Raw genomic sequence first — 17106 nt, 5'->3', positions numbered from 1 at the left:
TTGGTTTTGTAAAAAATATAAACAAATAACAATCGGTGTTTCTGCAGCCCAAACTATATTTATACACACCCGTAAAAAGTTTAACATTTGCATTCACAAACTATGTGTATACATCTGACACTGACTATTATATAAAAAATACAAATTTTTTAGTTTTTATTGATTAATAAAATACATTATGTCAACAAATAATAATATACAGTACGTCGGCGTATTTTTGCAAAAATATTACATATGCTAAGTTTAACAATGAGTACATCTTATACGACAAATAATTAGTATAAGTATAAATCCAAATACTTTAATCGTTATGTGTAATGTTTAGATATTTCAAAATATATACAAAATTAACAAAATTAAGATGATATTTTTTTTCCATATCAAATTTAAATTATAACCACACTTATAACTTTAAGATAACATGATATAAAATTTATACATTTGATCAAAAAAGTTTTTTATTTCCCCGTGCTTGGCACGGGTCACTATACTAGTTTTTTTATGAAAGGCTAGCTGAATCATTTCAAACATTCATAAAAGCAAAAATTCTCTCAAACATTAGAAAAAGATTTGAGTAGTAATTATCGGCATAAGAAAACACCAAATTACAGTTATAAAGGGTTTATTTTAAATCAACTTTAAGCGCAAAATGCAGAGAAAAGGTCGTTTTTCTTTTGTACAAGAAAATTTCCTTTTTTTGTCACGAAATAAACCATTTTAACTAACACATCAAAAATAATAATTTCGTCTTTTTTTGTACGTGTAATGCATAAATGAAATTTTTACTAATTTTGCAGGTAGGGATTATACACAATGCAGTTTATAGGTTTGGATTAATTGAGGTAAAAGTTCACCCGATTCAAATGTTAAAATCATGTGTCAATCTCATACTAATAAAAAATACAATATTAAATAAAATTTATATCCGTGATTTGGTTCGATTTAAAAAATTATTTGGAATCTGGTTCAAATGGTTTTCATAGAAAGGACATCTAATAATATCCAATAATTTAACAACAATAACCATGAACCACCCTTTAAATGAAAAAGTACATTTGAAACCAAAAATAAGTGCATGCATAATTCCAAAGTTTTTTTACGTTTTAAGATGATTTTATAATTAAACTTAATTTCATTTCACATGAATTTCTGCATTGTTACAATGAAATTAAATTATTGACATGTTTGGTATCTGTTGTCCACTATTATTAAAGTTATTGAATAATCTGATAGCATATCATTATTAGAAGAACCACCAAACTAGGAAGTTAGCTAAAGACAAACTAGAAACTAAGAAAGGGATCTTTGTGTCGGTGTTTGTTTTACCCCTTCAAGCAACCTCAAGGGTAAAACCGAAAACAAACGCCATAAACAGAAAGACAAGCAAACAGAACCAATGTGTAAAATAATGGCAAAAACATCACCAATGGCAATATGTAATAGAATAATAAGAGTTTAAAAAAACAATGGCAAATAAATTTAATGTTAGCCCAAGACAGGGCCAAAAAAAGAAAATAAATGATACATATGAATATATCGTGGTAACAATAGCAATGAAATCTCTTGTCTAGAACATAAAAACAAGGCTAGCCAAGCCCAATGCCAATGATCCTATCACCTTCTGCAAGCATCTGATTGTTTCTGCTCCACTCTGTAATACAGAAAATTCAGATCTCAGTATTGACTCAATTATTTTGTTTCTCATATTGCTATTGGCAATCTACCATGACCAAAACATGATACATTTCTTTCACAAAAATCATGTTATACATTTATAGCAACAGTTAAATTTTCTGATTTTACTAGATATTGTTCTTGTAGGCATTTGGACTTCCAAAACCAAATTGGGTTAATGCAGTTAAATTTGCATTCAGGATGATCATAATTGTTAGATCGAGATCAAACCGTTTAAATTTTAATTAAATACAAATTTGATTTTTCTAAATGATAAAATACCTAATTTGACTAATTGTTGTCGACTATCACGATTGTCCTATGCATGAATGTGTAAAAAAAATTACACAGTTCACAACATAAGAGTAAGACAACATTTGAGTTCAAATTCAACCTACATTGAAGCAAAAATGTGCTCTGTTTCCTGTCTCTCTCAATTTCGGCTAAAAAAAACATTTAAACTCAAAGAAAACTAGCATTTCAATGTCTTGTCTCACACTATTCAGATCTGAAACTACAATAATAAATTCCAGATCTGATGCAAAATTTTACCAACGGTGAAAATATTTACAATTATGCAAATACTTAAACACTGATTTCGACAAATTCACCTTGATATCAAACATGCACAAAATAAAATAAAAACGCAAAGAGGAGACATGAATGTACCTCGTCGGCAGCAGATGCTGGACCGGGAGAAGAAGCATCGAGACTAGGTCCGGGAGCACCAACCGGTGGTGCTGGAGGTCCTTCCAATGCCGGTGAAGGTGCTGGTGCACTGTGTTTCTTACCTTTCTTTGTCTTCTTCTTTGATTTGCTTGGAGCTGCAGCGGGAACCTCAGCGCTTGGTGTTACTGCAGGTGTGGAAACTGTCGGTGGTGAACTCACCGGAACTGGTGTTGGTGGAGAACTCACTGGAACTGGTGCTGGTGGTGAACTCACTGGAGCTGGTTTTGGTGGTGAACTCACCGGAGCAACGACTGGTGGTGATGCTGCTGGAGATTTGGCTACCGGAACTGGAGCAGCAGGAGACACTGCTGGAGTTACAGTTGCAACGGTGGGAGATGAAGCTGGTGGTGATGATTTTGGAGAAGCGACTGGAGCGGGTGATTTTGGTTTGGTAGGTGCTGCGACGGGAGCAACAGAAGGAGTGGTGACGGTAGGTGGTGATGTAGTCGGAGCTGACGACGGAGATTGACCTCCGACGCCGGCGAAGACAATGCAGATCAATGCGAGTGAGAGAACGTTTTTACGATCCATTTTTTTTTTGTTTTGTTGTGTTGTGTTGTGTTTGTGTTTGTGAGGTTTGAGAAATGTGGCAGAAAGATTTATAGAAGGGAAGTTTCTTTGGTCAGAAAATGATCAACGGGTGTTAGATTGATTCATCTGGATCGATCTGGTGATGTGGGTCCCACGGGTAGATGGGACAACACTAGCCGTTGGATTAACTTATTTGGGTAAACTAAAGAAGCTTCGACTTTGTGGCCCACATATTGTTTATTTAATATATGTTTTTTTAATAAAAAAAATAACAGCGTTTATTTGAGTTGAGTTTCGAACACTCATCGAGGTTAGGGTAGATCGAAGCTACTTATAAAACATATAGATCATTTTGTGTCAAATGTGCTTCCTCTGTCTCATAATAAGTGAAAATTTTGCAAAAAAAATATTATCTTGAAATAACTGACTCATTTCAATTTTTAATGTAATATTAATTAAATTTTTCTAATTATAACTATAATTAATACTAATTTCATCACTTTTAATTCAATATATATTCTACTTTACATTTACGTTAATGGTAAATGCATCAATACATGACAAGAGCACTTAAAACTATTTTTCTCTCTCATTCATTAATACATTTTTCTTAATATGTGTGAAATAAGCAAAAGACTCACTTAAATTGGGACAGGGGGAGCATGTTAAAAATTCTTTAAACACATATGTAGGTGTTGAGTTTTGGATACTCATTCGATAATATATGTGGAACGGAAAAGTAATTATTAAAATACGAGAAGATTCATAAACGCAATGTTTTAAAATTTTGAAATAAGATGTGATATTCAATTCTTATCATGTAATTTCTCATAAATCAACATGTTGATCTCCCAAACTCCTCTTATGACTTCTCAGAGGATATCTATCAAAATAGTTAAACCAACACATTTCAAAATTAGAGTCAACTCATTATCAATTGGACTATCTTTCGTGACCGGCACCCATGTTATGGAACATAACAAAGATTTGTTGCTTCATAGCGACAAAAGAAAAAGGAAATCCAGTATTTTATTGGTGACATACCTACTACTTTCATTTAAATAATACGTACCGATGTTAATATTACCATATGCTTACTGTATTTTTTCGTTTTAAAGAATTTTAAATGATTAAAAAACTGTCAAATTATGCACCGTTTTTATGATTTATGAGTGGAGTAGGTGTTAAGTAAGTTCTCAAAATCTGCTCTCAAGATTCAACCAGTCTGGAAGGGGCCCAGTAGGCGCATGTGACATCCAACGGTTGGTTAGAAGGGACATTTCATTTGGTATCGACCAACAAAAGAAAAGCATAAGGGACATAGGTATAATTGCATGTATCATTTGCTAAAAACAAGTCATGAATCACATATTCACACCTCGGGCAATGTGCTTATGGATGTCCTTCTGTTTCATATGCTAAAAAGTTAGAGAAATGATATTTATAAGACAATTTTTAAACAATATACACCCTCCGGTCACTAATATAAACAAAAGTTTGATTTTTATATTCATTCATTAAATGACGTATGTAATCTATAATAAAGACTACATACGTCATTTAATGAATGAATCTAAAAATCAAATTTTTGCTTATATTAATGACCAGAAGGTGTATCTCTTAAAGCTCTCTTTAACCATTAAAGCACATGTTCAAACTTAAAAATTCTGGTAATATTTATCCAAATATTCAACCTCATGAACCTCTTTCACTTGCAAAGTAGTTTGGAGAATCAAATTGATCACGTTGAAGGGAATATGTGTTAACATTAATGATCAAACTAAAGGACTTCATGCATAATTTGTAACATCCAAAAGACTTTAAGCATTCTCAAGTGACCCTATAAAACCAATACGAATTTTTTCAGTGTATTTTGTCCTCATTTGTACGGTTTCTGGAAAACTTCCTGGAAGACCACTCATATCAAAATTGCTCCAAGTCAAACACGCTTAAGTGTGGAGTTCTTAAGAAATGGGCTACCAAAATCTAGATGCATCTTCTTTTTGGTAGCTCATTTCATAAGAACTCCACAGTTAAGCGTGACTTGGAGAAATTTTGGAATGGGTGAGCTTATGGGAAGTTTAGCGAAAGCGTTTGAGTGAGGAAAACATGTTGAAAAGACTTGTGTTGGTTTGTGGGGGCAATCGACAATGTTTAAAGTCGTATGAGATGTTACATAATTCAACATAACTTAAACATAAAAGTTAAAAGCACTTTAATTTCAACATATAACATTCACTATTTTATTAGATGAAATTAACTTAAGTTACATCATTTTATGTGAGATCCATTTCCTAAATAGGAGATACAAATTAATTTTATCTAATAAAAAAGTGTGTTGGAGAAAGTGTTGAAAATATAATTATATTATAGTGTTACTTTGTAATTTGAATCTTCAAACATTTATAAAAATATTTTTGTTAAAGATTTATACAAATATTTAAAAATGAGATGTTTTTCAGACAGTATAAATGAGATTTATTGGATAATATGTAAAATAGTTTTACATTATGCAAATTAAATTCACTTATTTCTTTTGCTTTTGAAAAGTATCACCTTTGTATCTATTTGAATAAATTGTCAATTTGATTCATAAACTATTATACTCTCTCACCAATCTAGTCATTAGGCTATATAAATCTACTAAAGTAGTTTTTAAACTATTATTGATCTATCAAATTAGTCTCTCATTTTCTTTAAATATAAGAGAGAGAATAATGATTCAAGGACTATCTTGATAAATTAAAAATAGATCACAGACTAACTACTTAGTATATTTCTATGGTTTTAGGATTAAATTGATGAGAGAGTCATAGTTCAGGGACCACGGTTTGTTAGTCTCTCTAATTAAAAGCCACATTTCGAACAAAAATTTACCCCTAAATATAAGTCGAATGAAAATTATTTTATGCATTTATTATTTTTTCTAAATATATCCCTAATTTATAATGTTAATTTGTGTTCAGAGATAAATTGTCAAATTGAGTACATATACACACAAACACAATTTAATAGTAGTAGTTATACACAAACTATTGACATTAATCATATCATCAACTTTTTTAATATATGTGAAAAATGTCAAAGAGAATTATAAATAGAGATGAATGTGATACGTTTTAATCAATTATTTTTCTTAGATAAAGTATTTATAGATTTAATTTTTAATATTTTAACTTTTTGTTGCACTGTATTTGACTCTCTATAGTATATTTTTTTTAGCAAACTCTATAGTATACTTTATTTAAATGAATAATTTGTGTACATAAGTTGAATAAAAATTAATCATATGTAAAGGTTTAATTAGTATAGATGATATAGTATGAAAAAAAACTTTCTATAAACATTAAAATATTTGAATATATTTTGAAATAATTTTACGATATGATAGTGAAATGTTATTGAAAGACATGTTACTTGTCATCTAACTTGTTTATCTATCATATTCTTCTTTTAAGCTTAGTCTTATTGTTTATCTATCATATTCTTCTTTTAAGCTTAGTCTTATCTTTCTAAACGTTTGATTTGTCATGTTAGTCCTTTTCCTTTTTTATTTTTATGTTCATCCTTCGATTCTTAGGAAAATAGGTCTTGGAAGCTTAGTCTTATCTTTCTAAACGTTTGATTTGTCATGTTAGTCCTTTTCCTTGTTTATTTTGATGTTCATCCTTCGATTCTTAGGAAAATAGGTCTTGGTAATTTGAAGTTTGATCAGGAGATAGGTAAATTCGGATGAAGAATTGTTCCACTCAGGAATTGAATTCATGTTCAACAATTCGTATTTAAGTGAAATTCATTAACTAATCGAGTTCAATTGTTTAACTGTCCTGTTAATTTATTTAAAAGTTTGCAATCTACCGACAAAGATCGAGTCAAGTAGAAAGAACTAGACGTCTTCAACGACGAACCACAATTCGACGGAGCGTTAAATTTAATTATTTATGTTAAATAGATTTATTATTATTTTCCATTTAGAAACAAAATAACAACAATAACACAAAAGTTTCCTAATAAGCTAATATGGGAAAAATGACAAAAAAATATTTTTTGTTAAGTAGCCTACTCGTTGGAACTCACACATATTAAATGTGGAGGAGTGGGATGTCCGGAGTAAATAGATTTTATATATTTATGTTAAATAGATTCATTTGTTGGTTGGTGATGCAGCTGGGTTGTTATTTTATATATTTGTGGGGTATATCATTATGCAATGATTCTAATGAACCAATGAAAAAAAATTCCCGCAATTATTGTGCAGAAGATTACAAAGGGAAGCTGGCACGGTCAAACTTGTAGACCCGCGTTAACATCTCTTCAAGACTTCATCGTTCTCATTGAAAATACTACTGCGTTCAAATTAAACTAACCTTTTAATTTTTTCTAGTGAATGAAATGTCTTCATTTGCACAACTTTCTTCAAATGTACAGCACATTTGAGCATGATTTGTATAAGAATTATTAAGTTTAATTAGTCTTCTGTGTTGCGTCTAAAATTGTACTATTTTATTTCAAGAAACATATACAAAGCTAAAATAATTTTATGCCCTGATTTGCATTATTATTATTTACAATAAAATAATGAGACACATATTATCATCTAATGGCACATTTTTTGTCATAAACGAAAGTTTAGGTGAGTTGGATATTAGGGTTTACCAAAGTTATGACTATTGAAATTGACTCAAAATTTGATGAAGATGATTGTTGCTAAAAATATAAAAGATTTGTTTCAAATATATTTTGTACTTCCAGAAGATTGTTGTTGAAAATATATTTATGGACAGTAAATATATTTTTGTACTGTATGAAAGAAGATTTGATGCAAATATATTTTTAAAAGAAATTTTTTATGCAAATATATTTTGCGCAAGGAGAAAAAAAAAACGTATCTCCAACGTGATATTCGTTCCAAATTTATGAGTTATATTTTTCTATAAATACATATCTTGTATCAGATGAAATATGAGAGAGTAGAAAAACAAGGATTAGAAGTCAACAACAAAACTAGAGTTTGTAGAGTTTTTCTCTTAGCAACAAATTATAGGGTTGGGATTGAATCACCATTGATTCACCTTGGAGAAACACTATTAGGATTGAGTCTCTTGGTCACGGGAAGAAAATTAGGTTTGAATATTGATTCTTGTAACTCTTTGATATCTCTTTGTAAAAAACTCATCATTATAGTGGAACAGAGAGCTGCTCTCTCTCTCTTTCTCCCTCTCTCAGATTAAGTCAGTATTGAACCGAACCAGGTAAACACATTTCGTGCTCTCTCTCTCTCTCGTTGTTCACTCACGTTGTTTTTGTTGCTTGATTAATTTGCTTCACACATCAGATATTTTATTGGTGTGATTTTTAAATGAATTAACAACAATGACATACTTTAAAATTAGCAAAGAGTTTTGATAAAATGGATATGTTCTCACGCCATCTAATGACACATATTGTCATTTGTATTTACACACATTAGCCTTATATATAAAACGCAAATTATTGCATTGCTAAATGGGTTCGATACTTCGATCAATTTGTTTTGTTGTTGTAAATATTGAAGGTAAAGATAGTACATAAACTAATGTATGGTAAAATGGGTCCGACCATGAGGTGGATGCCGGTCTCATATATACACATATACACTCATTATAACTTATTTTACTTACTTCACTTAATCAAACAAGAAAAACAACTATTTTATACCGTATTTTTTTTATAATAAGGTATATTTTTTTTTTGAAATATTTATAATAAGGTATATATTGTCTCCAGATTTTGACTTTTGATTTTAAAATTATATAACGGTTGTGATTAATTAATAATAATTGGGGACTAAATTTTTTTTTTCCCTTTACTATTAAGGAAGTTGTCTAACCGTTAAATACAATTTATACACTTCTTCTAATATGAATTGGCCAGCCTTTTTTGTGGTGATGGTTTAGCTTCTTTGGAAAGATCGGAAACCTGCTCACATTTGATGGAAAAATAGATGTTGGTACAAACCTCCACAATATATATAGTGGATGGTCTGGCCATATAACTAATACAACTCGTACCAAAGAAAGAATTGAACATTGTTTGTCACCCTTCGCATGGTAATTTTTTTTAATCTTATATTGACGGTTATCACCAAGCTTATGACCACTCATATCACGCGGGTTTATTAATAGACTCTGTTGAACTTTGGGTTCTTAGCCTAGGCTTAAAACTCACTAAAAATTTATGCATTCAATCTCTCCTCCTTGAAGTAGACTCTTCACTCTTGCTCTCCCACCTATCTTGCACGATATTCTTCATTACCTCAACGTCCATGATTTAACGGTGCATTTTTTTGATGTATATATAAAGATAATAAATATGTTTCCAATTTTTAAAAATTCGTTTCTGATATTTTTCGATATCATTAGATATTTTGAAAAATATTTACTCTAAAAATATAATTTGCCCGCGGGTTGCAGATCTAGTTTTCTATAAATATTAAAAAAGTATTGACATCCACGCGGTTCACCTCACTCTACTGATAAATTGCTAGCGCATGCACATTCTTTTCACACACACTCACTTTTCTTCCATTCATCAAAACCCTAACTAATTAACTAATCAAGCCATTCGCGTTCTGTCTTCCTTCTCGCGTAAGTCTCGATTTTGTTTACCAGTTTCTTATTGAATTCCAACTTGGAATGCTATCTTCTGCGATTACAAGGGTCGGTTGACTCTTGGTAATACTGTGTCTGTCTAATACTGTTTTTTGTGGGGATATGGGGGGTATGTGAAAAGGAAACTACTGTGTTAGAACTTGGAAGTGATAGAGTGCTTCATGGTTCAGATTTTGTTCATGAGATTCTATTAATATCATATCATATCATATCAGATTTGTTCCTGTTACTGTCCTTGGGATTATAGTATATAATACTCCATGTGAAATCCAATGCCAGTATAAATAAAATGATAGTTAAAAAGTTAATGTATATGGTTAAAAATTAATGGGAAATGCTAACTAGTGCCCTAAGGGCACTAGTTAAGAAGATTAATATAGAAATTATGCATTGAAATAGACACCGAAAAAATCAAACACTAGATTAGGGTTTCTATACTTGTTTTAAGAGATTATGATTATAATGTGATTTGATTTGATTCAATAGTTGTCTAAACAAAATTTACACGGTTATTATTTGCATAACAGTTATGATTAATTTGTTTATTTTGCCTATTTATTTATACTTGAGTACTGTTTTTTATTAGAGGGACTTAGAAGAGCGACTCCACGATGGTGTTTTCGGAGGATGAACACTACAAGAAAGCTTGAGTATTCCGACCAAAAATTTCCGAGGAACAATGGTTTCTCGCTGAAATTAAGGATTTCCGAGGAACTTTTTCCTCGGTATGTCCATGTCAGAATCTCTGCTCCTTCTACCTGCAAAGTCAGTGTGGCGCGCTTTTCCAAGTTAAATACCGAGGAAAATGTTCCTCGGAAAACATGTTGTCATTATCAAATTCTTTTCAAAGCGTGTAACAAGGATTTTGATATATTTGGGAGCACATTCCTCTCTGTCTCACTCTCTCTCTCTCTCTCTCTCTCTCTCAAGGTTAGATCTAGCGCTTCTCACTCACTCACAGAACCAAACTCGGCAATTTTCCTTCTCACAATTGAAGAACTCTCACCAAATCCTCCTTTACAGTAACCAAAGCTGGGTCACACAACCATTGAAGAACTCAATCAAATATTCAAAGGTATTCTCATCCTTTTGTTGTATGATTTGGTGATTAGGGTTTATAATCTTTGAAATATTTTTAGTGATTCTTCTCAAATCTTTCAATAAAAGCTAAAAAAAATCAAGCTGAGTTGCTGGACTGTTTTTGGTCAGTTTCCTTTGCTTGTTCTTGCTGGACTGTTTTCTTGTGGCTATTGGTTCGCTTGTTTGAGTGACAGTGGTTCCTTTGGCTTTTTAGCAGGTTTTTATAGGTTGTACTTTTTCTGGTTCGGCTGTATGTTGTTTTGTTGCAGGATTATTCTGTACTTTGGATTTTGTATTTGTAGGCATCAATTCTCTTTTGAAACGTCTAATTAAGAAGAATGAAAACTCATGTCTATCTTTGGCTCACTATTCTTTCTTTCTGTTTAAGAAGAATGAATGAAAACTCATGAAAAAGTTAACCAGGTTATGTCTATCTTTGGCTCACTATTCTTTCATTCTGTTTTATATAATGTTAATTTTTAATTTATTAAAGAATTAAATTTGACGTGAAGAAAATATTTTCACATACAAACTAGCTAATTTTCAAAAAAATAAAATAAAAATAAATACAAACTATTTGGAGTATAAGCCAAGCTTTTGTTCGCAATGTTATTGTAATTAGCTTCATACACTTGATTCAATATTGAAATTGAAGTTGTGATTAACTTGCTTTTTTTTTATCACTATATGTATTGTTGAATTGAGCTTTAATGTAACTTGTACTCTCATTTAGCCTTTTTTCTAGGATTACTATTTATTTTGAAATGCATATGTGTGCTACTGCTATTTTGAAATTCGAAATTTAAAATTTGGCGCTTTTTTGAAATTTGGAATTTTAAAATATTTGGCTCTTCTTTAGAAATTTGAAATTTAAAAACAGGCACTTATTGAAATTTAAAATTTTGAAACAGGAAAATAATTATAATTTTTTTTTTTTAAATATAATACATTCCGAGGACAAAGTTCCTCGGAAATGCTAGTCACTTCTATGTCAGCCACAACAGGAGCGCCAGTTTGGTGTCAGCCGTCACATCTTAATTCCGAGGACATATTTCCTCGGAAACAAAAGTTCCTCGGAAATTTTCTCGGTATTTGGATTGCAACCAACTATTTTTCCAGGACATGAGTTCCTCGGAAAAAGTTGGAATTCCGAGGAGATTTGGACGATTTCCGAGGAATTTTGTGCCTCGGAATTTCAGTGCTTTCTTGTGGTGGAAATAATGAAGCTGTATAGGATCTGGAAGAAGGTGATGGAGATGCTTCGCGACAGGAATTACCTCGTAGAAGATTTCGAGGTTAACATACAAGACTTCAAGGAGAAGTACGGTGAGAATGTGAAGAGAGAAGACCTTGTCATCAAGAAAGCCAAAAAAGACAATCCCTCTGACCAGATTTATGTGTTCTTCCCGTTGAATGACAAGGTTGGCGTCCATACCTTAAGGACTTACACCAAACGTATGGACTCCGAGAATGTCTACAGAGCCATCATCGTTTGCCAGACCAGCCTTACTAAAGCGGCACGGGACTTCTCTGAAATCGGCTCCAAATTTCATTTGGAAGTTTTTCATGTGTTTTCGGAGGATGAAATATCGAAGCTGTATAGGATCCGGAAGACAGTGATGGAGATGCTTCGTGACAGGAATTACCTCGTAGGAGATTTTGAGGTTAACATGTCCAAGCAAGAGTTCAAGGAGAAATATGGGGAGCACATGAAGAGAGAAGACCTTGTCATCAACAAGGCCAAAAAAGACAATCCCTCTGACCAGATTTATGTCTTCTTCCCGGAGGATGACAAGGTTGGCGTCCAGACTTTCAGGACTTACACCAAACGTATGAACTCCGAGAATGTCTACAGAGCCATCATCGTTTGCCAGAACAGCCTTACTAACATGTCATGGAACAATATCTCTCAGTTTGCCTCCAAATTTCATTTGGAAGTTTTTCAGGTAATTCATCAGTTGATCAATCAATCAAATTTTATGGTGGTTGTTAATGGTTGAGGTAACTGTTGTTAGTGTGTGTGTGTGCGCGCGCTTGCAGGAGGCTGAATTGCTGGTTAATGTAAGATATCACAAGCTTGTGCCAGAACATCAGGTGCTGACTGACAATGAGAAGAATTCCGTACTTGAGAGATACACCGTTAAAGAAACTCAGGTCAGTTATAAAAAACATTGTGGAAATTTTGTGTTATAGAATGTGACTAATCTAATGAGTAAAGTTATATAATAGTATTTCACCTAGGCATTTGAAAAATTTCTGCACACGCACAAGTGCTTCGTCTCTAATTTTTAACCTTTCTTCTTTCCTGGTTCCATGATGATGTACAATCTAGTTCCTGATTCTAAAGTAAAGTTATATAATAGTATTTCACCTAGGCATTTGAAAAATTTCTGCACACGCACAAGTGCTTCGTCTCTAATTTTTAACCTTTCTTCTTTCCTGGTTCAATGATGATGTACAATCTAGTTCCTGATTCTAATTTAGATTTGGATGTAATTAAGCATGCATGAAAAGTAAAATTAGCATCCATTGTATTTCATGCAAATAAAACTTCTTTTCATTGTTTATTTCTATAGTGAAAGTTTGTCAGATTTGTCACCTTTGTCGTTCGCTTGTCCTGAGAGCTTTTGAATCTATTTACATTGGATAGTTCTACTGGTTTTAGTGTTTACTGCTTTAATCTTTGTCTAATGGATGTACCGTTCTTGTTTGCATATTATCTCGTATTTGCAATTGTATCATTTTACTACAAAATTGTACTGACACTGACATGGTTCACTATATCTAATATTTATGGTCTGTATCTCAGCTGCCTAGAATCCAGGTGAGGGATCCTGTTGCAAGATATTATGGCATGAAGCGTGGACAAGTTGTCAAGATAATCCGGCCAAGTGAGACTGCAGGAAGATATGTTACATACCGATTTGTTGTCTAAGGATTTCCCTCCCTACTGATATATACCAGATTTCATGCTTGGATAGTGATTATATAGCCTTTTTTTATTGTAGTGGGTGACATACGACATGGCATGTGTTGTTATTGATCGTAATGTCAGAGATTTAAATGGAACTTAGTTTGTCTACCGTATAGACTATAGACCTATAAATCATTTTAGTAAGTTGGTAATTTTTAGTAGAGGACATGGAGCATGATTTCATTCACAATTTCTAAGCATATTGATGCTTGAGTACAGTACATTCTCATGTCTACTGAGACTAAATTCCTTCTGAAGCAATATTGATTAGTTCTATATGTTCCCTAGTGAAATTGTTTAAAGGTAAAGAATCTTCTATCTGTAAAGAGCTCTCTTCTGATAGTTCCATGCTAGATTTCATGTTATTATGAAAAGGTATTTTGAAATTTGAACTATTACTATTGAGACTTCAATTGATAGGTAGTACTAGTATGTGGAAATGGACACTCAATTGTATATAATCAAAATCGTGACCGAATTAAGTCTATTCTCCTACTTCCCAAGAATGGCTGCTCAGGGGATTGGCTTCTCTTATGGTGTCCTATTCATTGTTTGTTTCTTCATTGCACATTATAATGCATCTCACAGAAAAAAAATTAGAATGCAAATCTCTAGTGGTTTGTTCTAGAGTTTGTGGCGTCAAACAATATGTAACCGACATGATGGAGTAGCATAATTTATTTTGATGTTCTTAATGCATATTTTGTCTTGATGTTCTTACTCAAGCATGTGTATTACCATGCACAATGGGGTGATTTAACTTCAAAAGCTTTAGCAGATGTTGCGGAGAAAATAAGAGTTGTAAGGTCGTACCTATAGAGAACAATACCTCATTGCTCTTCGTGGATTGCGCACATTTTTAATATTAAAATATAATGATATATAATTATTGATAGATGATAGAGTTATTATTGGCAAAAAAAATAATATAGATAATAGAGTTATTAGTGGAAATGGTCATGTAAATTTTTAAGAGGTGCTAAGTTGATGAATATTTTGTACCATCATTAAAAAATTATAAAAGAACGACAAGTACATGTAAAACTCAGTTAAGCACAAAAATTCTTCATTGTAGATGCTCTTACCAATCAAACAAAAAAATCACTCCTTCCTTGACAAATGTATATTAAGTATTAACTATAGTCCATCTAGCAACTTGTCTTTCATTTCACAAGAAAAATATTGTTTAATTAATTAAGGCAAATCAAGGTCGTGGTAGTTTTCTAGCTTGACATGCAAAACCACCAAAAAGATTCACCTAAATTCATTAAAGGAAAAAACATGTATATTTAGTCAAAAATAAAACTTGAGCTTAATTCAAAACAACATAGAAACCATAATAAGTACTAAATGAAAGAAAATACAGTCTCAAACTCGTTCTTTTTTTTTTTTTTGAGAGGAGTCTCAATCTCGTTATTGTAAATGCAGAACCTTTATAAGTTTAGTTATCTCTTATCAAATCATGAATAAAATTTTTAATCCACACAATAATATGAGGTGGCTTTTTTGTCTTAGATTGTTGTAACAGGTCAATCCTTCCAACAAGCTATAGAAAAAAGAGAATATACCAATCAAAATAGATTTTTTAGTATGCTTGCTTATGCCTCATTGGACAAAACAAAAAAAAACATTACCTATGTTTTGAGCGAGGCATAAAATTCATGTATAACGAATCATGTAAGAAAAGTGTATTAGAAACTCACCACGACACACTACACTTGACACTAATTTCAGAACCTACCTAGAGCTTCAAAATGTTCAGTTATTTGAATAGCAAGCTGTCTAGATTAAGAAAAGGGTTAGTACAGAAAATGATGATTTCACAAGCTTCCACCAATGAATCAGATAAGCCAATATCCTTAAATGATTTCCTTTCTATATTCTCTTCTTCCATTCTCAGTTTCTAACCTATGATTAAATATGAGAAATTTAATCAATCATACAAAGGACGAACACATACATATATGAGAAATTTTTTGACAAAAAAGAAGACAATGTATGTCGAACACCGTATATAAAACAATTAATGATGGTACAAGTGAGCAAACCACCTAAGGACATTTTTCCCTCTCTTTACAATTTACAATGTCATCAAGAGCTCACTTGACACTTGGAACACATATTATTTTTTTTTTATTTTTTTTTTATTTTTTTTTGAATCAGCAAATATTATTAAACGCCATCCCCGCAAGACGCAAGGTATGGACGAAACAAGATACAAATGATGCCGCATATAGACGGTACATCATAACCACCATACAAGCCCCTGAACATAACCCACCAAAACAAATCACCACCTAAGACGGACACCTTAACGGAAACAAACACTGAAAACACAACATCCCCCACAACCCATCGTCACTACTCACCCCCAAAGAACACCCCTTAAAAAACAGCCAGACTACATCACCCAAGCAGAGCCACAAACGAAAAGCGTCTAACCGAATGAACATGCAACTTCCACAACCTCTCGACCTCCGATCCACCGAAAGAGCATAAAAACAAAAGCCCAAAAACCAATTTGAGCCAAAGAACTGACTCCCGATCTCGAATCAAAAAAGATCGGCCCACCAGACTTTAGAACCAAATCAGCAGGGCACCCCTCGCCCCCGGTACATCAGAGAATACCATATCAAGTCAAACTGGATTGCAGCTAGTCACCGACTCCCTGTCTCGAAGCAAAATTAACCGGCCCACCAGAAACCAACACACAATAAGCAAGACAAACGACATGATAAGCGGTGGTGCAAACGACGAACATCAAAATGAGAGACTCATCTCAACAGGCTTGCACCCTCCTAAAACTCCCTAAACATCTTAAACATACGAGAACAACTTGATTTTACACGTGAAGCGACGTTGCCACTCTTATCCCCTATATCTCTCAACTTTTGCCAAAATTACTTGAACCCGGGGTGCAAGTGCATCTCCCATCTGACGTGATGTAGCATTTTTCTTGGGATCTTATTTGAGTTTTTCGCTTTACACTACAAGCGAGCCGCTCCAATCTTGTATATTATCATCAGATTCAGAACTATCATCATCAACACGTACATGACTCAAACTCTTGAGTATTAAGGCATTGATGCGCTCCGATTCTTGGGCAGATGAATGATGAAATACTCCCAATGGCATTATTTTAGTTGAAAATTATTTCCAACGCCTTGGAATGGCCACACCCTTTCATTTGAATCAGAGAAGCTTTTATAATGTGACTAAAGTAGTATAAGCATCCCATCAATGCATTATCAACATTGACTAATAATTTTTTTTTTAACAAGCATTGACTAATGTCAATCTGCAAACAAAACCTACAAAAGTTAAATCAAATTGATGTAGCAGAAGAATGATTTTTTTTCTTTCAAATTATAACAAATCAAATTAACGAATGTTAACCAGTGCCCCTGGGGCACTAGTTAAGGAGTTAAATATAGTAGTATCTTGCATTGAAAGTTGTGCTGTCATTGC

General features: G+C 32.6%; 2 protein-coding genes and 1 long non-coding RNA gene across 3 annotated transcripts; 2 read left to right on the top strand and 1 right to left on the bottom strand.

Annotated features, from left to right (window-relative positions):
• Nucleotides 1–1399: 1399 nt before the first annotated feature.
• On the bottom strand, nt 1400–2975 carry LOC146919702 (uncharacterized). Its single transcript, XM_085713139.1, has 2 exons — nt 2344–2975; nt 1400–1651 (listed from the first exon to the last, which is right to left on the bottom strand). The coding sequence occupies exons 1-2, from the start codon at nt 2932–2934 to the stop codon at nt 1568–1570; spliced, it is 675 nt and encodes a 224-aa protein (XP_085569265.1). The 5' UTR covers nt 2935–2975; the 3' UTR covers nt 1400–1567.
• Nucleotides 2976–10216: 7241 nt separating this feature from the next.
• Nucleotides 10217–11089, top strand: LOC146919701 (uncharacterized). The gene is made up of 2 exons (XR_015011588.1): nt 10217–10659; nt 10794–11089. It is a non-coding gene; the product is annotated as an uncharacterized LOC146919701 (long non-coding RNA).
• A 795-nt stretch (nt 11090–11884) lies between these two features.
• Nucleotides 11885–13782, top strand: LOC146919700 (DNA-directed RNA polymerases II and IV subunit 5A-like). Its single transcript, XM_085713138.1, has 3 exons — nt 11885–12610; nt 12705–12818; nt 13474–13782. Exons 1-3 carry the CDS (start codon nt 11885–11887, stop codon nt 13597–13599), a joined length of 966 nt encoding a protein of 321 aa, XP_085569264.1. The 3' UTR covers nt 13600–13782.
• The last annotated feature ends 3324 nt before the right edge of the window (nt 13783–17106 follow it).

This window comes from Medicago sativa, chromosome 5, assembly GCF_051527215.1.
Source record: "Medicago sativa cultivar Bolivia chromosome 5, Bolivia_mono, whole genome shotgun sequence".
NCBI lineage: Eukaryota > Viridiplantae > Streptophyta > Magnoliopsida > Fabales > Fabaceae > Medicago > Medicago sativa.
The sequence above is the reverse complement of the archived record's forward strand: the minus strand, read 5'-3'. Positions and strand labels throughout refer to the sequence as shown.

Bases quoted from the DNA above. Each gene is read 5' to 3' on its own strand.
- LOC146919702 (XM_085713139.1), bottom strand. From the start codon at position 2,934: ATGGATCGTAAAAACGTTCTCTCACTCGCATTGATCTGCATTGTCTTC. The intron at 1,652-2,343 runs GTACATTCATGT...TCTGTATTACAG, and splicing joins CAGCATCTGCTGCCGACGAG to AGTGGAGCAGAAACAATCAG.
- LOC146919700 (XM_085713138.1), top strand. From the start codon at position 11,885: ATGAAGCTGTATAGGATCTGGAAGAAGGTGATGGAGATGCTTCGCGAC. The intron at 12,611-12,704 runs GTAATTCATCAG...GCGCGCTTGCAG, and splicing joins TTCATTTGGAAGTTTTTCAG to GAGGCTGAATTGCTGGTTAA. The intron at 12,819-13,473 runs GTCAGTTATAAA...TCTGTATCTCAG, and splicing joins ACACCGTTAAAGAAACTCAG to CTGCCTAGAATCCAGGTGAG.